The sequence below is a fragment of the Microtus pennsylvanicus genome, chromosome 4, assembly GCF_037038515.1.
Source record: "Microtus pennsylvanicus isolate mMicPen1 chromosome 4, mMicPen1.hap1, whole genome shotgun sequence".
NCBI lineage: Eukaryota > Metazoa > Chordata > Mammalia > Rodentia > Cricetidae > Microtus > Microtus pennsylvanicus.
In genome coordinates this window covers 10,160,598-10,183,426 of record NC_134582.1, presented here as the reverse complement: position 1 = coordinate 10,183,426, position 22,829 = coordinate 10,160,598, and the positions used below count along the sequence as shown (strand labels likewise).

The 22,829-nt window shown below is 46.5% G+C and overlaps 1 protein-coding gene across 3 annotated transcripts in view; it reads left to right on the top strand.

Annotated features, from left to right (window-relative positions):
- Positions 1 to 22,829, top strand: part of Loxhd1 (lipoxygenase homology PLAT domains 1) — a 136,446-nt gene that overhangs the window by 33,455 nt on the left and 80,162 nt on the right. For all 3 annotated transcript variants that reach the window (XM_075970805.1, XM_075970804.1, XM_075970803.1), the window contains exons 6-14: positions 1,575 to 1,723; positions 3,556 to 3,679; positions 5,112 to 5,362; positions 7,593 to 7,728; positions 8,098 to 8,258; positions 9,235 to 9,321; positions 9,921 to 10,056; positions 20,984 to 21,138; positions 22,304 to 22,464. In XM_075970805.1, coding sequence (XP_075826920.1) covers positions 1,575 to 1,723; positions 3,556 to 3,679; positions 5,112 to 5,362; positions 7,593 to 7,728; positions 8,098 to 8,258; positions 9,235 to 9,321; positions 9,921 to 10,056; positions 20,984 to 21,138; positions 22,304 to 22,464 — 1,360 coding nt within the window. The remainder of the gene's footprint in view (positions 1 to 1,574; positions 1,724 to 3,555; positions 3,680 to 5,111; positions 5,363 to 7,592; positions 7,729 to 8,097; positions 8,259 to 9,234; positions 9,322 to 9,920; positions 10,057 to 20,983; positions 21,139 to 22,303; positions 22,465 to 22,829) is intronic.

The window sequence follows — 22,829 nt, the reverse complement described above, 5'->3', positions numbered from 1 at the left end:
TTGCAATGATCAAGTGAGGAAGGACTCAGATGTCTGCCGGGAGAGGAGAGCAGAATGGCTCTTTTGTCACGCGGCTCTGGTAGGATTGGTTAATGAACACACTGTCACCAGCCCTGGGTCGTCCAGGGGGCACTTGCAGCAGCCTGCTGGTAACTGAGAAAATGAGATTCCACGGAGACCTGCGGTGCTGAGAGCAGAGGAACGGCGGCAGTCCTAGCCGTGGTGGCATTGTCGCGGTGCGTGCTGTGTTCCCGGGCTGCTCGATGTGTGAGAACGCAGCAGGTCTCACTCACACGCACCCGGTGATGCAGACACTCTTGTCGGCCTCACTGTGAAGATGAGGCCTCACGGTGGTGGGATGTGTACCCTGCCCTCATTCATGCAGAAATCAGAAATGGCCACATGTGGCCCGTGTCTCTTAGAGATGTGTATAGATGCTAATGATTCAGGGACAGTACACACCAAGATGGGGGAGTAGGAGGGAGAGATGAGCAGCGAAGCCTCACACATGGGTTTGTAGGTATTGGAGAATTGGCTCGGGCCTTCACAGAACTTGCTGCTCTTTTAGAGGACCTGAATTCTGTTCCAGCACCCACATAGCTGCTTACAACCCTCCGTGACTCCAGCTCCATGGGCTCTAGAACCCTCTGTGGCTCCCTTGGGCACCAGCCACACACATAGTGAACTTACATACATGCAGGCCAAAACACTCACACACATAAAATAAAAAATAAATCTTTTGGAAAGAAGGGGGGCTAAATAAACATCTGGAGCAAACTAGACAAAAGTTAGCAATTGCTACACCTCTCGCATCTGGGTGGTGAGTACCCGAATACTGGAAATTATTTTTTATATTTCTGGATGCCAAAATGTAAATTTAGAAACGAGAGACCATGGAAAGATTTAAGCAAAAAGCTGGCACTTTGGTGGAATGAGAAAGCCTAACATGTGTGCTCGTGGTCACCCGAATGTGACAGCAGAGAACGGTAAAGCAGAGAAACAGCTTAGAACCGGATGCTAAGCTCAGTGTTCATTGCCCACATGACTTTGGACACATTGTCTCATTTCTAAACCTTTGTTTCTTCATTTGAGGACCACGCTAATAGTGCATCCTTGTTGGATCCTAGCGGGGTGTAAGAGATAAAGATCCGTGTCAGACATATACGGTGTCTGCTGAGAGTTGCTGGCATGGTGTCCAGGACAGGGGTGAGCAAATGCGCCCAGAAGCCCAGCAACAGCAGCAGCAGCCCCTATGCCTACGCTCACTGCTCTAGTTTAGAACACGTAATGGGACCTCAAGTCTTAGGATAGGGGTGCAGTTTGGTTCACAGGGGCAAAGGCAGCAATGAGAAACCCAGTTATGAGACCCAGGCACACGTCACACAGGAGGAAAACTGGCTTTGCCAGAAGCCGGAAGGATGTTAGGAACCGTTAGATCGCAGTAGGGAGCCGCCCTTGACTTTGTAAGAGCTCTTTCAGTGGGTGGACCATTAAGGCCTCCAGGTCTTCTTTCTTCTCTTCTGTTCCCCATCTCCCCCTCCCCTCTGGTAACTTTCCTGTTTCTGTGCACTCAGGAGAGCGTAGGCTGGAAAATGAAAAGGACAACTTTGAAAAGGGAGCTGAAGACAAGTTCATGCTGGACGCCCCGGATTTGGGGCAGCTGATGAAGATCAATGTGGGCCACAACAACAAGGGGGGGTCTGCAGGCTGGTTCCTGTCCAAGGTAGGTCCAGCTGCTGGACCGCAGTCCCTGAGGCCTGGGAGGGGAGCGCCTGGCTTTCAGAGGCCTGAATCTGAGCCTAACTTTCCACACTCTAGATTTGCTGCCTCTACTCTGTTGTTTAAGTCCACTGGCCGTCCATGCTGCCCTCCTAGAGGCCTCCAAGACTGGCCTTGTTAAAGCTTCTAGAATCCACGGGAGGCCTTACCCTTTCTCAGGAGTGGATGTGGGTACGGATAGGAAGGAGGTGGGAGGGGGAGGGAACTAGAGGAGAGGACGGAGGGGAAACTGCGGTTGGTATGTAAAATAAATAAAAAGTTAAAAACATTCTAGAATCCTAGTTCACCCATCTTCTCCAGTCAAGGCCTAACATCCTTCAAGGTTCTATCACGAAGCTCCTGACTCTCCTAATTGCTCCGTGTGTGTGTGTGTGTGTGTGTGTGTGTGTGTGTGTGTGTGTGAGTGTGTGTGTGTGTGAGTGTGTGTGTGTGTGTGAGTGTGTGTGTGTGAGTGTGTGTGTGTGTGAGTGTGTGTGTGAGTGTGTGTGTGTGTGAGTGTGTGTGTGTGGTTCCCCTCATCTGTACAAAGCAGAATCCAGCTCCATCGGGCTATATAACAATGATGGAAGTTATTCCGGGACTAAGTGAAAGCATTTGTCGCAGAAGACACCCCGTATTGACCTAAACATGCTGGCTTCAAGGCCACGCCCTTACGTCATTCAGGTGTCCTGAGCCTGCCTGGGAGGAAGTGAGGGCTGTGTAGCCCAGGATCGTCTGAGGCATCTCTGGCCCATCTAGAAAGGATAAACAAGAAATTGCCCCTGTTTGGCCGTTTCCTCCTTTCCTCTCCATTTTAGGGGTGTCTTATCATTTTTAGCCTTCACACCGGGAAGTCTTGCCTGGTAAGGTGTGTCTCCGCAGCCACAGAACACAGCTGACTTCACCATGAATAGGCCCCTTCTCTGCACTTAGTCTCCCCTGCAAGGACTCATCAGCCTGGTTCCCTCTTGGCTCTCAGAAGATCTGCTTTCCTTATGGGTTTGTTGGTAGATGGAGAATATTCCTTCCAGATAATGGCTCTTGCTTTTAACATGTGTGTGGGCACACGCATGTGCACACGTGTGAGCACACACACCCGCATCCCCAAACAAACCAACCAACCCCTATGCTAATGCTTTCACCGTTCATCATAGAATATGTCTGTCTTTCCTGTCTTACTTTATAGCAGGGTCCAGAGGCACATTTTGGAAGGTACTTCCAGCTCTTTAGTATGTTCTAGAAGACAAGACGTTACCAACCCAGTTTATGGTTGTTTTGCTGGGGAGGTTTCAATTATGGCCACCTGCATTTGCCTCCCTGGCAGCTGCTGATGCTTTCTGATGTGGCCGCCAGGTCCTAGGATTCCTTGGGCCTGGTTTCAGTCCTCAGTTTCCCCCTTGCATAGACTCTGCTTCTCAACAATAAGGTCGGAAGTCCAACCTTCAGCCGGGAGGAAGCCAACATCTCATGTGTCAGTTTTCAAATCCCCGCCTCCAGTTCTTTCATCCCAGCTCCCCGAGCATACCCCATATACTTCTTGCTTCAATTTTTCTAGAATGCCTCCAAGCAGTGGAGGATTAGTGGCTGAGATTCAAGGAGGGGTGGCTGTCAATCATCCCTGGATGGCTGTATGTGGATTTCCTGGTAGCAGCTGTGCTCTGTGAGCCGCTCTCCTTGAGGCGTGAGGAGACTCAAGAGCATCTTAGAGTATACTCCAACGCCTGGATGGGCTGGGAGACGACCAGGTGTGCCCCCAAGGACACTTAAGCACATTCTTTCCTCTTCTCTCCTTCTCAGATTATCATTGAAGATTTTGGGAACAAAAGGAAATATGATTTCCCCCTGAACCGCTGGCTGGCGCTGGATGAAGATGATGGCAAAATCCAAAGAGACATCTTAGTGGGCGGAGCTGAGACCACAGGTAGGCTGGAGAGCAGCGAGGCCCGGCTGGATGTTCTGTCTTTGACAGTCAGTGTCGGAGTCACATCTGTGGGCTGATGACTGTGGTTGGTCAGGTGGGAGCCAGCTGGCTTTGAAGATGGCATCTTTGCTGCCCCAGAAAATGGTCTGGTTTTTTGGGTTGCAGCCGAGGCTGTTGCTATGAGAAGAGACAGGGTAATAGCCCTAGGCATTACTAGCTAAGGGTAGAAGGAACCAAAAGAGGAAGAAAGAAGGGGAATTTGGATCCTGTTACATTTCCTATAATCCTTAGAGCCACCTACAGTGTAGGCGTAGGCATTGTCTTGTTCCCAACTCACGGATGAGAAAACTGAGGCGTATTGAAGTTAATGAAGCTGTCCATGCTCACATAGCTGGTTGACGACAGAGCACCTCCATCCCTCAGCCCATCTGATATGATCCTTGGGGTTCTAGAAAACTCGTGTGTGCTTTACACACCTGCTGAAGTCCGTCCCTCCCTTTGACTGGAGACACAGCCAGGGTTGTGGAATGGAACACGTAGAGCGCAACACAGATTGGCTCCGGGTGGCCCATCTAGAGGCTCTTCAACGCAGTTCCCGCCACTTTGCAGCCCTTCCGTCTCCCCCTGCTGCGCCTGCCCGTGATCACCCCGCCCATGACTCACCCTAACACCCATACCTTCTGCTCTTCCCGACATCTTCATCTGCGTGTCTGTCCCCTCTCCTCTCCCTGCCACGTTTGCTGGCACTCTTTTCCTTCTGTCCCAGGGTTTCAGAACAAAGAAAACAGAATTTCTGGTGCAAACGCGGGTGATCTCTCTTTTTCCTTTTTCCCCTATTTGGGAGTTTACGTAGCCCTCGGTGGTTCTGCTGCCTAATCCCAAGGGCTCACGATGCCTCCTGACTGATCAGAATGCCGGGTGACCCAACTTGTAGTGCTCCCTCACTCTTCCTCAGCCCAGGAGGGAAGGGAGATGTCAGTGCCCACTCTCAAAAGTTGTGTTTTTTAACGGAAGAGCAAGCTAAAAGAACCAGATGGGCCCGATATAAATCTCCATCAATGGACTTGACTATAATAATTAGATTACACATAACAAAATTTATCTAGCAGCTATTAATAATGCACACACAGTAATTAACATCAATAATATGTGCTATTCTTAGACACTCAACTTCCTTCTTCTCTTTGTTTCTCATAATCAGGGCTGACAGGTTCCTAAAATAATAGATGCAGTCCCTCCCTGAACTCATACATACTAACACTCAACACTGGAAAACACAATGAGGTTGCAAGGGGCCCTGGATGTGGTCTGAGTTCGTAGAACATGAGGGAGCACGGGTGTGTGTGGCAGGGAAGTACCGTAGCCAAGATGGAGATGGGAGTGTGCTGACGTGGTCTGCTTTGAACCATCTCTACCTCTCTCTCCACGCCAGCCATAACCTATATTGTCACTGTCTTCACTGGGGATATCCGTGGAGCTGGAACCAAATCGAAAATCTACTTGGTCATGTATGGAGCCAGAGGGAATAAGAACAGTGGGAAGATCTTCCTGGAGGGCGGTGTGTTTGACAGGGGCCGCACGGACATCTTCCACATCGACCTGGCTGTCCTTCTTAGCCCCCTGAGCCGGGTCTCCATCGGGCATGGCAATGTGGGTGTCAACCGAGGCTGGTACTGCGAGAAGGTAAGGAGCCAACGGGTGAGTATTCTTGGGTTCAAATGCATCTTCTTCAACCTTGATGTACAGACTCTGCCCTGCATCCCCGTGATGTCTGCCTTCAGTTGTCAACTACCTCTGGAATTAACTCAAAACCTGAGCCCCTGGGCACACCTGGGAGGGATTTTTTTAGTTACTTGGATCATTTGAGGTAGGAAGACCCATCCTAAATCAAATCTAGGCCACACCTTCTGGTAGCAGCCTTTATAAAGGACAAGGAAGAAGGAAGCTATTTTCTCTTTATCTGCTTGTCTTCACTCTGGCTAGCAGATCCTTTCTTTTGCTGGCATTAGAGCCTGCCTCTTCGGGATTCCAGTGCATACTGAAGAACAGTTGAGACATCCAGCCTCATGAGATGAGAAACTACTGGATTCTTGGACTTCCTGTTGATTGGTAGACAGGCATTGTTGGACTGGATGAAGCCTGTATGCCACTCTTAAATCCCATTTATATGTGTGTGTGCACACATGTATGTACACACACACACACACACACACACACACACACACACACACATATTCATCCCCTAAGTTCTGTTTCTCTAGAGGGCTCTGATCACAACAGTCTTATTTTCTAAATTTTCCTAGCTCTTAAACCAGCTAGTTAAAGAGCACATGATCCCTTGTACAAGATCACGTCCATCTTTTTTGTCTTGTTAGTAGGGGCTTAGGGGAGTGGGGCTGTCCCCAAATACAGCATTGGCTACCATAGGTGCTTACCTACTGGTTATAGACAACATGATTGCTGGTGGTGTTTCCCCTTGGCTTATGAAACAATTAACGATAATTTTAGAATATATCTATTTTTATGAGGTAGATTTTTTTCCAGACATATATCAAAATATTTTAGCTACGTTTATTGAAGGATTTACAAAACTACAATAAAGTTCCCGGGCTGGAGAGAAGGCTCAGCAGTTAGCACTCACTGCTCTTGCAGTATGCCTGGATTCGGTTTGGTTCCCAACACCTGCATGAAGACTTACAACTGTCTGTAACTTCACTTCCAGGGATTCTGATGCACCCCTGGCCTCCACAGGCATTGCAGTTGTTTGATACACGTCAATGCATGCAGGAAAACACTAACACATAAATGTACATCTTGAGAATCCCCTGAATTCTTGATAATAGTATTCCTGAACTTCGATCCAGATTACTGAGCCAGATTTTCCTAGATTCTGGATAGTTTTCTACATTTAGGTGAGGACATAGGGAACTGTGTATGCGTGTAACAAGCTATGCAGTGCTCTGCCAGTGAGCTGTATCCTCAGTCCTTTTCTTCTTCCTCCCTCCCTTCCTCCTCCTCCTCCCCATCCCTCTGGCTCTGGCTCTCCCTGTATCTCTTTCTGTGTGTGAGGCCTTGCACTCACCCTATAGCCCAGGGAAACTCTCCAGCAACTGAGATCACAGGCCAGTGCCACCAGGACTTAACTTGACAGTTCTTGTCCTTAAGGAAGTTTGGGAAGCAATGATTTGCTTTCAGTGGGAAATGAAGCTTTGTTTTTGTTTTCCCTTTGAAAGTAGAATCAATGCTCTCCAAAACAAAGCAAATAAAACCCCGACTCCCCTGTGCTTTCTACTCTCTCCCAAACTTTTATTCAGTCTAGTTTTGCACCGATAAAACGCTCGCTGTCTTCATTTTGTGTATTTGTACCATTTCCGCTGGACAAATTAAACCAAACTCACTCCTGTTTCCCAGGGTAGATGGGAGGAGACAGGATCCAGTGGAAGTAAGTCTAGGGGAAGGCACTTGGCTCCTTATTATATTTGAGATATGAACTGATAAGTTTTTATGTGCTTCACCTTTTTTCCCTACAAAAATTCATTGGGTGGTAGAAGCCATTTAGTTCAGATTCACAGATTTTTATGATGCACACGAAGAAATGTGTTGTCCGAAGAGGATGAAATAGAAGAAAAGGTCTGGGACTTGAGCTAGTGAATTGGGGAACAGATGACAGCTACTGCGGAAGACTTCTCTTTAAAATAATTTAAAAAGTACTTTTTATCTGCGGGAAAAAAAACAAGTCTTGAAAGAGGTGCACTCTATTGACTTGGTGAGAAAGGCAGTGGGAAAAGCATGTTCCTCTGAAGGTCCTACACAGACAGACGCCTGTGCACTGGGTACTGCAGAGGCCGCTAAGCATTGCGAGGGGGTCCCGTCAGTGGGCCTGACACGGGAGACTTGCTGTCCGTCTTCCCAGGTGGTGATCCTGTGCCCCTTCACTGGCATCCAGCAGACGTTCCCCTGCAGCAACTGGCTGGACGAGAAGAAGGCCGACGGGCTGATCGAGAGGCAGCTCTATGAAATGGTGTCTCTGAGGAAGAAGCGGCTGAAAAGTAAGTGTGAGGGGCCCAGAATCTGGGGGTCTCTCAGAGAGAAGCTCAGCTCTACACAGTATAGGCCTTGTGCTGTTGCGGACATGACTCCAGCATCCCTAAGCTGAAGGAGCTGCTGTCATGGACACAGGGCTAAGCAGAGTGATTCATCACTAGTTACAGCATGGCAGAGTCAACTCTCCCCCACTACTAAAATGCAGTAAGCCTTTAGGCATTAATAAGACACTAAGGTGCCTTCATATTCACCACTTGCTTAATGGGTTCTAAGAACGGACACAATTGTGTATCAACTCCAGTCCCAATCACTTGATTGCCCCCCCTTCTTCTCTGGCCCTTGGAGTTCCTGAGGTGCCTTGGTCTTTGTTATAGAATTTCCTTGGTCCCTTTGGGTCTGGACAACTGATCTGAAGAAAGCCGGCACCAACTCTCCCATCTTCATCCAGATTTATGGGCAGAAGGGGCGGACAGATGAGATCCTCCTGAATCCCAACAACAAATGGTTCAAACCGGGCATCATCGAGAAGTTTAGGGTAGGAAGTGGTGGACGGGGAGGGGCACAGTAAGAAGAGGGAGAGGTGCGGGGCATGAGGATTCCAGTTTTCTACACCTGGCTTCGAATCAAGTTTAAAGACAAAAAAGTGCACTGGAGACGTTGGGCTCCCATAGCAGTGACAAATTTGATGCCTTATAGGCAATTTATTGAAAGTCATATAATTTATATCTGGCCCTTCCATCTGAAATGGTCTTGGATGAGGCCTGGGAGGGGGGCAGAGCAAGTATGAAATGCTTGGAGCAATCAGGAGTGGGGCAAACAGGGGAATTGTGGGCTCAGGGGCTTGGAGCACAGTTTGATTGCTCAACCTGTCTGCATTCAAGCATAAGGATCAACTTTTAAGGGGAAACATAAATTTTGGAGCATTTGAAAGAAAATCCAGCTTTGAACTTTGTGGTATATACACAGAGCAAGTCTTTGCCCTCAGAAGTGCTGCGCCGACCTTTGGGGAGAAGCATCTGTAATTTGCTGCTCTCCTCTTGGAGCACCCCACTGATACCTCTATTCCATCCCTAAGTTCATTGGTCTTTATGTATTTGTCTTCTCTGCCAGACTCGGGCCCCCGGGGAAAGGGCACCGCTGCTGTATTGATCTTTTTGTCTGTCTCGGTGCCCAGTGGACTCCTGGGGCTGTGGCCCTGTGCTAATTTGCAGGGCTGCCATATGAATTTTGTTCCTGGAAGATCTCTTGGCTGGATCCCACTGTGGGTCAGTTATTTTTGTTCAGTTTTGCCAGCCCAGACCGAACGCTAGTTTCACATAGCTGTCTTGGTCCCATGAGCCTCTGGCTACCAGGAGCATGAGAGAATGGAATGTTTGAATATGTTTAAAAGCAAACCCACCCTTACTGGGAAAAAGCAGCCCAAAGGAGCACCCACCTGCCTGTGGTCAGCTATGAGGACAGATGCATTTCCATGACTATATCTGCACAGACCTTTTAATTTCTCTTTGTAGATGGAGCTCCCAGATCTTGGCAGGTTTTATAAAATTCGGGTGTGGCATGATAGGCAGAACCCTGGCTCTGGCTGGCATTTAGAAAAGGTAAGGTGTACCTGGGGTGGGGGCAGGAGCGGCCAGAGCCACCCTCCTTCACGATCATGTCATATATTTGCCTCTGTGTTTGTTAGGATTGGAGGTGGGAAGAGTAGACATGGACCATGGGGTTTGGGAACAGTTAGGGAGAGGTCTTCCAAAGTAAACGGCGAGAGACGCTGCTCCCGTGTCCATGGGTTTGCATCCTGTCCCATCATCTAGGAGCTAGGTGAGCATAGGCTTCTAAGAGACCAGGAAAAGAAAGGGAAGGTTGATCATCTGCCTTCCCCAAGAGTCATAGTGAGGAGATGGCTTGGCCTTGCCTAAGAAGAGATAGCAGACGAGACGTGGTGGTGTACACTTTTAATCCCAGCACTTGGGGAGGGGGCGAGATGCAGATGCAGGCTGAGTTTGAGACCAGCCTGATCTACAAAGCAAGTTGCAGGATTACACAGAGAAACACTGTCTTATAAAACCAAAATAAAATACAGTAATAATGAGAAAGCACAAAACTTAAAAAAAAATGAGACCATAGAATGAGGATTCCAGGCCATGGGTGGGAATCCCTGGTAGGCCCCCCTGCCTACCTCAAGACTTCCTCATTGTAGATGACCCTGATGAATACCCTGAATAAGGATAAGTATAACTTCAACTGCAATCGCTGGCTGGACGCCAATGAGGATGACAACGAGATCGTGAGGGAAATGACTGCAGAAGGCCCGACCGTGCGCAGGATAATGGGGAGTAAGTGTGCAGCTGCTTGCTGTCCTGGGGAGGTGGTGGGGCTTTGCTTCCTGTGGGGGCCTGGAGAGCTTGTCTGCTGTGCACTGTCCACCCTCTCTGAATGCTGCAGAGGACTAGTTAGGTCGTGTCTGCTGTGCACTGTCCACCCTCTCTGAATGCTGCAGAGGACTAGTTAGGTCGTGTCTGCTGTGCACTGTCCACCCTCTCTGAATGCTGCAGAGGACTAGTTAGGTCGTGTCTGCTGTGCACTGTCCACCCTCTCTGAATGCTGCAGAGGACTAGTTAGGTCGTGTCTGCTGTGCACTGTCCACCCTCTCTGAATGCTGCAGAGGACTAGTTAGGTCGTGTCTGCTGTGCACTGTCCACCCTCTCTGAATGCTGCAGAGGACTAGTTAGGTCGTGTCTGCTGTGCACTGTCCACCCTCTCTGAATGCTGCAGAGGACTAGTTAGGTCCCAGCCTCATGTCTGCTGTGCACTGTCCACCCTCTCTGAACGCTGCAGAGGACTAGTTAGGTCCCAGCCTCATGTCTGCTGTGCATCATTCACCCTCTCTGAATGATGCAGTGGACTAGTTAGGTCCATGTCTGCTGTGCACTGTCCACCCTCTCTGAACGCTGCAGAGGACTAGTTAGGTCCCAGACTGAAGACTGACTGGAAGGATCCGTTCCAGGCTATGGAACTCTCCTCTGATGAGTATGATATAGGGGAAAGGAGATGGATAGGTCTTCAAGTTGGGCCACAAGAGACAAGAGTGCGCACTAAACAACAGTTACCCAGGGCCTTCTTGAAACTAAAAGGAATAACTTCTTGATCTTTCAAATTGTGAAATTTGATGAATTCTCTCCACACAGTAAGGATGAAGTAAGGCTGGATCTGATTTTTTTTTATGACACACTAACCACAAATTTTTATGTTCAAAAGACCTAGCAATAGCCCAAAGTAGAACTGAGAACAGTTGGTTATAGATATCAGTCCCAGACCAGGCCTTCCACTTATTAGTTCAATGACTATTTATCCTGAGATGTTACCCCTACTTTTGTATATTCAATGATATTTGTTTTGGAAACAAAACTATCATCTCTCCTTACATAAGATGACATCAACTGATCCATCCGATGGAAGCTTCATATAATGCAGAGTTCATCGAGGCAGAAATACATCTGTTCTTGCCTCAACTGTGTGTTTGTGCCAGCACTGTGCCTGCAGGCCTCAGGGAGAGGGTCCTGGGACCTGGTCACTCTCTGAGTCCTTCAAACGAGCTCTCACAATCTCAGTTCCTCGGTCTCTTCTCCGGGAGTTACCGAGCACTTTCATCCCTGAGCGTTTTAGAGGAGGGGGTGTCTCTCAAAACTTCTCAACTCACAGCTCTGACCGGCTTTCTCAGAGTGCCTTATTGCATAGAGGACTTGTTGAAGCGCACATTGCTGGGCTTTGGGAGAGAATTTCCAATTCAGCGGGTCTGCATTAGGACCCCAGGGCATGCCTGTCTTAGTTAGGGTTGGTATTGCTGTAAAGAGTCACCATGACCAATGCAACTCTTATAAAGCAAGCATCTAATTGGGATGGCTCACTTACAGTTTCAGAGGTTTGATTCATTATCATCAGGATGAGGAGCATGGCAGCATGCAGGCAGATGTGGTGCTGGAGCTGAGAGTCCTACATCTTGCAGGCATCAGGAAACCAACTGAAGTCACACTGAGGGAAGCTTGAGCAAAGGGCCTCAAAGCCTGCCCCCACAAAGTCACACTTCCTCCAACAAGGCCACACCTCCTAATAGTGCCACTTTATTTGGGGACCTTCTTCTTTCAAGCCACCACCACACTTATTCAGCTAATTTTCAGATGATCAGCACTGACCCCAGGTAACCACACTGAAAACCACCACGCTAAGGATGCCCCAATTTTCTGCTGTTTTACAGCTTTCAGAACTTTCTTGCTGTTTCTGTACTTGTCTCTTCCACCAGACATCTTGGTTAGATCTTTAAAATCGTCTACAGATTCTCATTTTCGTGAAGTTATCGGCCGGTCCTTAGAATGTCCAGAATGTTCTCTGCACTTTGCCTCAAATGACTCACAACTTTCTCTCAAGAATCCCCTTTTCTGTCATCAGAGACCATGTGTCACTGGGCGGGAACACATTCTCTTGACTCACACTTGCATCCCCAGGCCCTTACTGTAGGTTTTTAGGACCCACTGCCATTGTTGAAGGTAGTTACATCATCTTTTGTTGTCCCGGGATCCTAAGGTAGTAAGTTGACTTACTGGGGCAGCTGTAACAAAATGCTAAACTGTGAACTTGGTAACTTATACAACTGGAATTTATTTCCAAGTAGCTCTGGAAGCTACAATCCAAGATGAAGATGTTTCCAAGGTTCGTGTCTCCTGGCATCTTTCTCCTCCGCTGAGGAGTGGTACTCGTGCCCTCAAGTACTTGTGCCCCCAGAAAGTCTTCTTCTGGTGCCTGCTCGTCTGTGCTTTTGTCTTCCTCTGACAAAGCTGGCAGCATCCTGGATGAGGTCCCACCCACACAGCCTCATTTGACTGTCATTATCTCTTAAAGACTCTGTCATCTCTCAATGGTCTTGGAGATCCTGGGGGTTCGACTCTCAGCAGATGAATTTGGATTTCAAAGCAGTCCATAGGAGGCAATATCTCTTAAAGCATGGGTCAGGGTCAATTTATATTAAATTTCTCATAGTCTTTATTAAATCGCAGATTTGTGGGCCAAACCCCAGCTGTGCTGGTTGAAGTCCCAGGGAGCCATTACTGTGATCAGGTTGACCTGTGGGCAAGTCTTCTGGGATCTGTCTTGATTGTTAATTGATTAGGAACATCCATTGGCTGGGTCTTACTGGAAAAATGAGCAGCAAGCCAGCAAGGACTTGTTTATTCTTTCATTGCTCTTGACTGTGGATATGGTGTACCTGGTTGCTTGAGTTCCTGCCTTGGTTTCCCTAAAATAGTGAACTGTGATTGTAAGCCAAACAAGTCCTTTCTTCCCAAAGCTGATTTTATTCGGGTCTTTGTCGCAGCAACAGAAACGGACGCAGGGAGTGTGAACGTTTGCAAGGGCACCCCTTGCCTTCCCAGCCTTCTAGGGACCCGACTCACTTCATCCCATCGTTGAATCCCTCTGACACCTCGTCTCCCATTCCTTCTGGTGTGCCTGGGTTGCTCCATTGTCAGTGTGAGGGGAGGTGTTTGAGAAGCAAACCCATGAGTGATCATCCATGCTGAGGAAAAGCTCTAAAGACAGACAGAGAATGCGCAGACCAGAGGATAGACAATACATTCAAGAAACTGCTTGAAGGCAGGGCATGGTGTGTCAGTGCCATGGAAACCAGCCATGGTGAGCTTCCTACCTGGGCAGCTGTTGTCCATCCAAGCCAGGGCAAGGACTCTGACAAGAGAGGTCATGGGAGGAGGCATTTCCAGACTCCATCTAGGCTGTGCATAGAAAACAACTGTGCGTGGAATACAGGGTTTTCCTGACTGTAATTTGAGTGTTGTACTCTTAAAGAACCATTTCAGTGAGAAAAAAATGTAGTGGTTAATATAGGTAGAACAGCTGTCTGTATGTCCTGGCTATAAAGGCAGCTGGATGCCTTCTGCCAGTCTTTGGTGGTTCTTTAGAACCTCTGCAAACTCAAATTCCTTGAACTCACTTATTCTTTTTGGCTCCTGAAATTTTCTCTCGTGCTTAGAGCACACCTCTATCTTCTCTCAGATCACCCGTGGCCTGCACTGTTCCTTGTATCACTACCCAGAGCCAAAGGCAATGTCACAAACCTCTAGTAGGGAGCAAATAGTGTGTGTGGTTTCCCAGAGAGCCCTTAAGGGAGCGTCTTGCAGTCACGTGCAATGAGTAAATACCAACTTAAAATCGATCCCTAGAGTCTGAAGTTGTGTGTTTCCATTTTACCCCTTGCAGAATAATGGTCAGCCAAATAAGCAATGAACGCACGTCTAGTTGCCTGGGGGCATTGGGGTTGGTTAGAGATGCGGACAAAGCCTGTGCCAACTCACAAGTAATTTCCATCTTGCCTTTCCCTCAGGAGGCACGTGAGATGGCAAAATGAATGAGATTTACTTTTCCCACTGTGATTACACACTCCCGATGAGTGGGCAAGAGTCCGTTGGACTTGAGTGTTGACTACTATCACTGCTCGTTAATCCGATTGAGCCATAATTTTTCAATTAAAGCCCAAGGAGCTCTGGTGCTTGCCCATCTGTTTAATGTCTCTCGCTGCTGATGACTAACAATGGAATTATTTTCAATTGTCCACAGATGTCTTGCCAGGCAGAGTCTGGGACCTCCGTGGCTGGTGGGCTCAGAGGGACCCTTACAGAGTAAGGGCTTGTCGGGACCTCCAATGGGACAGACCTTAAAATTCTGGGACATCAGGGATGGGGATCCTCAGGAATGGGATTTCTATGTTTGTTACTGTTTTGCTTTTAGGAATTTTCTAGCAAAATGACTATGAAATTAAGACTAAGTAGCAAATCAGACTGGAACAAGGCTGTGGTTGGGGGCTTTGATGTTGTCCTGGTTCTCCATGTTGGCACATACCAGCCAATTCTATCCATTCCTCTGGTATCACGTCATATCACTGAGGTCATGTTCCATCTGCTTTCTTCAATGTGACCAAAAAACTGAGGTCAACAAGTTAAGGGAGGAAGTGTTTCTTTTGGCCATCATTCTCAGAGGGTTTAGTCCATGGGTATTACTGGGCGTGTAGGGAAGCAGACCATCATGGCAGGGAGAATGTGGCAAACCGAAGCCACATAGAAACTAAGAAACATCATAACAGAGAGGTAGAGATGGAGAAGAAAGGAGAAAGGACAAAATATGGCCTCCAAAGCCTGCCTCCTAAGATCGCCTTCTTCCAGTAGGCCTCACCTCACAAATTATCTACCACCTCAGGAACCTAAGGTAGGAATCCATGAATGGATTAATCATGAGGCCAGAGTCCCTCTGAATAGCACTGGGGAGCAAGCTTTCAACACATGAGATTTTGAGGGCGGGGCACATAAGATCCAGACCCTAACATAGCAACACAACGATGCTTTTACGAAGAAACGTAGCACTTGAATTTTGAAAGTTTCCTGAGGGAGCCGGGGATGGTTTAATTCTGAGACATGAGATACTATGGGGAGGTAATGTTGGGGGCAAGCAGGGTTTTCCTGAACTTCAACCCATGTGTTAAGTGTCTGCCTGCATCTGTTTTGCTCAGGGCGGGCCTCCATGCACAATGTTTCCTTGCCTTCGGCAGAGATACCACATCGTCATGGACCTACAGGAACCACAGATTGATTTTTCAGATGTCTCTATATGGAAATGAGCACATTATTAAAATTGATTTTGTGAACTAAGCTTCCCAGTGACTGTCTATTTCTGGTATTTTTCATCTTTATGCTGGTTGGAGTGTCGATGAATAATGCCTCCATTTAAAAACAGCAGCTTATTGAGATAAACTCATGCATCGTTCACTTCACATGCTAAAAGTTCACAAGCCAATGGCTTTTTATCTACATTTTTATCTACATTGTACATCCATCAGGCCCATCAAATTCCAAAACATGTTCACACCCCTAAAGAAATGCTGTGCCCCTTAGGAATCTCTCCTTTCCCGGCCTAACTCTTGCCTCTGACAACCACTGACCTGGTTTTGGTCTCAGTAGCTTTGTGACTTCTAGAAAATGGAATCATACGTGTTTTCTTTCATTAGCATGTACTCAAGGTCCCTCCACATCGTAGCATGTGTTGGTATTCACGTCTATTTATTTAGTGTAAGTGTGTGCAGGTGTGTGCCTGCCATGGTTCCTGTTTGGCAGTTAAAGGGTATTTCTTGAGAGTAGATTTTATCCTGCCACTGTGTGGGAGCCAGGAATCCAACTCACATCACCAGCTCTGTTTACAAGGACCTCGGACTGCTGAGCCATCTTTCTGGCCCACAGTTTCTTTTTAATTGATGAATGACACTCCACTGTATTAAGGTAAGACACTCAGCTGGAGAGCACTTGGGTTGTTTCTGCTTCTTGGTTGTCATGAACACCGCAGCTCTGACATCCATGCACGTGTTGCTGTATAATTGTGTCGCCAGGTCTTTGGATGTATAACCTGAGTCAGATGGTAATGACCCTAATGTTTTAATCAACTATTGAGCTATTTTTCAGAAGATGGGCACATTTTCACTAATATCGTGGGAGGTCTCTACTTGTCTATATTTTCCCATGCTTGCTGTTTTCCTTCTTGAGGGTTATTTTGCCACTTTACATAAATTTGAGGAAGATCAGATGAAGCTCAACAGAGAAGCCAAGGGCTATTCTAACAGGGATAGCATCAGAGTAGTTCTGGTCGGGGACTGTTGTTGGGTTAACCATCTTAAGTTGCAGTCCATGGGCATGGGATCTTTCCATGCCCGTTATCGAACCTTTAATCCCAAAACTATTTTGTAATTTCTGAAGTACAAGGTTTTCACTTGTTTGGGTTAAATTAATTCCTAAATATTTTCTTCTTTTAAAAAGACACTGTTTCCGTTTTTACTTCTATGTGTGTATGCACACATACGCTCACAGGCACGTCATATGTCTGAGTGCCTGCAGAAGCCAGAAGAAGGCGTCACGGGAAATTGTGAGTCACCTGATGGGGTGCTAGGAACAAAACTTGGACCTTCTGGGAGAGTAGAAAGCACTGTCAGCCTCATTGTTGAGCCATTTCTCCGGCCCTTGTTTCATTCTTTCTGCTGTAGTGGGCGGAAATCTCGCCTTGCCTCCCTCTCCCCTCCCTTCCCCTCCACTCCCCCTCCCTTCCCATCATCTCCTCTTCTCTTCTGATACATTTTCTTTGAGATTGGAATTCATGTGCTGTGTACACTGGCTGCAGATTCACTATGTGTCTGAGAACGATCAGCTTGATTTTCGGATTCTCTGGGCTCCACTTCTGAAGCATGACGATTACAGGCGTGTGTTGCCCCACCAATTACAGGCATGTTCTACCACACCCAGGTTATGCAGGGCTGAGGACTGGGGCTCCCACATTAGGCAAACGATCCTCTACCGAGCTACAGCCTCAGCCCAGAAATGGCTTCTTGACTTCATTTTCAAGTTATTTATTACGAAAGACTAGATTTCACTGTCTACGACTGCTGAACGTATTAACTGAAATAGCTCTTTCATTGAATCCCTTATGGTTCCCTAAATACTGGGTCCTGTCATCCATGCGCTGATGCAGCTTTACTGCAGCCCCTAGAGTGTGGATGCCGGAATAACTTTGCTCACCTTGTTGCCTTGCTCAGAGACTTCTAGAGTCATGCCGAACTCTTAAGAGTAGGTGTTTCACAGATGACCTTTATGAGCTGAAATTCCCTTTTGTTCCCTTTTAAAAATGGGTTTTTATCATGAAAGGGTAATGTCAAATTCTTTTTATGTGTCTATTGAGATGATCATGTGATTTTTGGTTTTTATTCTATTAGTAGGACATATTACATTAATTGGTTTTTAGAAGTTAAACCACATTATATTCCTGGGATAAATCCTATCTTGTCATAGTGTCTGATTCTTTGTGTGTGTGAACTCCAATGGGGTATTTTATTTAACTTCTCACTGTATCCAACATTTTTAATTAAGGTATACATTTTATTTTTACTGAAAATAATTTTATACAAAATATTCTGATTGTGATTTCCCTTCAGGCAAGCTTTATTTGGAGTAATTTACTCAATGAGAAGCATAAAGGCTCTGGCAGGGCTAACTGCTCGCTGCCTTTACTGAGGTCTAGGGTGAGAATTCAAGCAAAAAGTGGGCCAGAAAGAAGTAAAAACAAAACAAAACAACAACAAAAACCAAACAAAGAACCCAAAAACGTGATTTAGAAAGAAAAGGAGTGTGAACCTGGCTACAAGTCACAGACAGGGCAAGTGTGGACAGCGTCACTGCAAATGTTCAAAGGCATTAGTGACATTAAAGCAAATCAGGAACTTTGCATGTGTGCCTGAGGCGCAAGATCCCACTCAGGGAATCAGAAGATGTGGACACATTCGGTGCTAAGAGATGGGCATAGGCCTTTTGGTCAAGGTTAGAACATCATGGATTGCAGACATGTGTTTAAATGTCAGATTGACAAAGGGTTTGTTTGTGATGGGTTGTCTTCCCTGTCCATCTGCCTGGGTTTAGAATCACCATGGTGACCAACACATACTTCTGGGTGTGTCTTGGGGGTATTTTAATTAACTATTAATAATATTTTAATAATTAATTAATCTTGGGGAGATTAATTAAGGGAGAGAGAGAGACCCCCACAGAATGGTGCAAAACCACCACATGGGCCAAGGGGTGGATGGAGCAAAAGAGGAAAAGGAGGAAGTGAACTGAACACGCACACTTGTGTTTGGCTGATCCTTGGCCCATCCTTTAGTGAGCAAGCAGCTTCCTGTTCCTGCCATTCTCCGAATGCCTTCCTGCCAAGATGGTCTCAGTCCCTTTAACCCCAGAACCAAAGTAAACATCTGATCCCTTAAGCTTTTTCTTGTCAGGTATTTGGTCACAACTAGAAGAAAAGTAAACTAATATACCTACTCCTGTTATGCAATCTTCAGAAAAAAATTTTTTTTCCTTTAAATGTATAGTAGATTTCTGCAGTAAGACATGCAGTAAGGGCATTGGCTTCTCTTTGTGGGTAGTTCTTTCTAATTATCCAGTCTTTTTACTTTCTTTGAGTCTGTTCATCTCAAGTCAGTTCTGGTAGTCATTCTTTACTTTCAACCTATTTCTGTTGCAGGATCTAAAGTACAGCTCTTTGTGATAAGATACTTAGATCCATATCCATTTTGACAGTCTGTGTAACAGATTTCCTGTTCAACCAATGACAATTTTCAACTCTGTTATTTTTCTTCTCCTTTCTGCCCCATCCCTAGGCATGCTGGTGGGAATACATGGGTCCTCTGTCCCTCGGCATTGGTAGAAATTTTGTGCTACTTGGCCCATTCCAGGGTCCTTTTGCTCCAATCTCTCCCCTTACCAACCATAAATTCTCAAGCTCTTTGCAGCCTCTCGATATTTGTGGACCTTCTTCAAAGCCTGCCAGGCTCTCCCTAGACTCATTATGTCACCCAGCATCTTACACTGGCTGGTTGTGTGTGTGACGTCATTGGTCTCCGTGTCTGCAGGTTGCCCACCATACTCGGCTCTGTTTGATAGAAACATTAACTCCATTTACAAGTAATATATCACATTTAATGTGATTATCAATATGGTAAGATTTACATCTGTCATGTTTTCTGTGTGTTGTATTTTTGTTTCCTTCAAGTCTTACATTATTGCCTTCTTTAACAGTACGTGGATTTTATAAACACCATCTCTCTTTCTTCGTTGCTTCTTTTACTATCTATTATTTAAGTTACTTTCTCAGTAGTCTCCCCCCACCATATTATAATCCACAGCTTAACTTGGCGCGACCTAGTTCAAAGTGTGTCAGCTTCATTTTAGTATTCCATCAAACCTCACTCCCGTGCACTTCCCTTCCTGCAGTTGTTGTCATTGAAATTGCATCTTTGCCGAGAATATGTGATAGCCTATACTGAACATTTTGTATTTTTACATATGAAAGACTCACCAATACAGTTTTATAGCTATTGCTCTCAGCTGGTGTGTTTTTATATAAAATGAGAGAAGACAAATGTTAAAATGAAAAAAAAAATACATGTACAGCATCTTTGCCATTACCACTTACTCTTTCCTCATGACTCAGGTGAATTTCCAGGTGAATTCAGGCCACTCTCTACTGTCTGATGGGATGTCCCGTTAATATTTGTTACAGGGGATGGCTTTTAGTGATGTAAGATTCTTAAAGTGTTTGTTTGTTTAGGAACACTTTAATTTATCTTTCACCCCTGGAGGGTGGCTTAGTGGATGTAGAGTCCTTGGATAAAGCTCTTTTTCTTTCCACTTCTGGAAAGCGTCCCACTGCTTTCTGGTCTCAACAGTTCTGGATGAAAAGTTGGCTGCTAATTTTTATTGTGTATCCCTTGTGCTCAATTTCCTGCTGCTCCGTTTTACGATTTCCACTTTGTCTTTGACTCTTAGAAGTTTTATTATGATGTGTTCAGAAGTTAATCTCTTTGGATTTCTCTTTCCCACTCAGAGTTCATCTTATATAAAATATCAAATATACAGATTAATGTTTTAAACTCAAATTTGGGGAGTTTGGTGCCACTTTGTCTTCAAATATTCCTTCAGTCCTGTCTACGTCTTCTGCAGCATTGAGTCCACCAGATTTCATGGTTTGAGATGGAACACATCTACCTGTGATGACTAAAGTCTTCTCATCAGACCCGGCCCCCGGACACATTTAACTGCCAGTTTGACTTCTGTTTTGTAAATATCGAGCTGGCATCTCAGATGTATAGTGAGCAGAACAGAACCTTGGTTTCCATTCCAAACTTACCCTTATTGACTTCTCTGTCCTCTCGCCACCTGAATTGAAACATGAGCTCTCTTTCTCTTGATTGCCCATCTGGTCCATCACCAAGAACTGCCTCTAAATGACATCACCCTGCTATTGCCTTCTCTCCATTTCCACAGAAGACCAGCCAGTTCTAGGTGCCCACAGAAGGGATTCGTCAACAACTCAGCATGAAGGGTCTTACCTCTGGAAGTTAAGGTTTGGGAAGTCTGAAGTAGGCCTCAGAAATTTGAATTCTTGTAAACATTTCCCATGGGTTTCTGATGATTGACGGGCCTGAAGAGCCTCTGGTCTGCCTAAACCAAGCTGGGCATGAGTCAGCTCCCAAGAGGCTCACTGCAGCGGGGTTTGGGAAGCTGAGTTAAGGAATGAAGTCCTCCCAGGTAGCAGCTGAAAGGTGGTTGTAGAACTTTGCCATGGGAGCAGAGGCAGCTGACCAACAGCATCCCCCTTTCTGTCTGTCAGTGGCCCGCTACCGTGTGACCGTATGCACAGGAGAACTCGAAGGTGCAGGAACTGATGCCAACGTCTACCTCTGTCTTTTTGGTGATGTGGGGGACACAGGGGAGCGACTGCTTTACAACTGCAGGAATAACACCGACCTGTTTGAGAAAGGCAATGTAAGTTGCAGTGACGTGCCACCCTCCTCCCAGGCCACGCCTGCTTTGTCCTCCTGCCTTCCAGGCTCTGTCAAGGTAGAGCTGGTGGTTAGTGTCAGGACCTCAGCAACGGGATACAATCTGTCTGGATGAGGGGAGTGGGGTCTAGGGACTCCAGGTAGGAACCACTTGAAGGACACAGAAATACCTGGTTAATTGGATCTTTGAGAAATTTGGCTTGCCATTATTTGCTAACATCAATGGCAGCTACAAGGCTCCTCATATTATTCAGCTAGAAGCTGGAGAGCCACCAGAGAAATCGTGGTCTCCTACCCATCCCTCAGGTTGGGAAGGACATTGGGCATCTCAAGTGTGTCCTTGAGGACTCGGGCTGGAAGAAAATGGAAGATAAAATACATTCTCTGTTAAGTGTGGCAATTAGGGGCAGCTTGTTCCTCTTCCCCCCCCCACCTCCTGTCCATGGGTGTAAAAGGACTGAGTCTATTGCTAGCCACGACGCAATGTGTTAGGTATGCCCCTAGGCTACCACAACCATCACATGAGTTTAATCTGGGCCAAAGGGGTCTGAAGCAGTGAAGAAAGTACCAAACTGGTCTAGGGAAAGTCAGCCTTAGGCCACTCACTGCACTCTCCTGTGCCACACTTTCTTTGTGTCTAAAGGGAGGGAAAGGACGCCTACCGGTTACTGGCTACTGTGGAGATTACGGAGGACTGATACACTGTAGGGATCAGATGTGGTTCACAAGGCACAGTAGATGCCCAGTAAAGAATCATTGTTTCAGGGATGTGAGCTTGGTGGAGACATACAGGTGGAAGGGATTTGTAGATTCTGTGCCCTTCCTTCCTCGTTTACCCTTTTCTTGGCATGCAAGAGAATTCTAGTAGAAGACTCGGAGCTAACTCAAGGATGGGCTTTTTAAGGTTGTGTTGGTGAAGCCCTTCTGAGCAGGAGGCTGTAGGTAGGCTTTGGTCCACTTTGGGGAGGGGTAAGGAGACTATGGTTGCCTGTATTTTCTGTTTCTGTTCCCTGTAGTAGTTTGTGTGTGCCCATGAAGGAATTCCAGCTCTTCCTTTCAGCTCTGCCTTGGAACTTCTGTAGTATACTGGCGCTAGGGCTCAAGAGAGACGTTATCTACACGACCCCACTGTCTTTTCTTTCTCAAAGGCTGACGAGTTTACCATCGAGTCTGTCACCATGAGGAAGGTGAGGCGGGTGAGAATCAGACACGATGGCAAAGGCTCTGGCAGCGGCTGGTACCTGGACAGAGTGCTGGTGAGAGAGGAAGGCCAGCCGGAGAGCGACAATGTCGAGTTCCCATGCCTCAGGTACACACACCCTTTGTCTTCCTTTCTTCCAGCTGTACTGCAGAAAGACTTGGTCCTATTACATGGAACAATAAGAAAAATAGTGGTTGAGGTCAATAGTTGATGAGAGAAAGAGCTGGCCTTGCAGAGGTATATTGACCTGAGTCTCACAGTTCTACCCCATCCCTGGCGGACGGAGGCACCAGGACCTAGTGCCAACTTGATGGTGTTTCTCATGAAAAACAAACAAAACAAAACAACACAACAAATATAAAAACCCTGACACGTTCTGAATTTAAGTGATTTGTTAGAGGATTAGTCAGATGCAGAACGAAATATGGAGACAAGTTGGGCTTCAATTCTTTTCCTTTTTCTTTCCTTTCCTT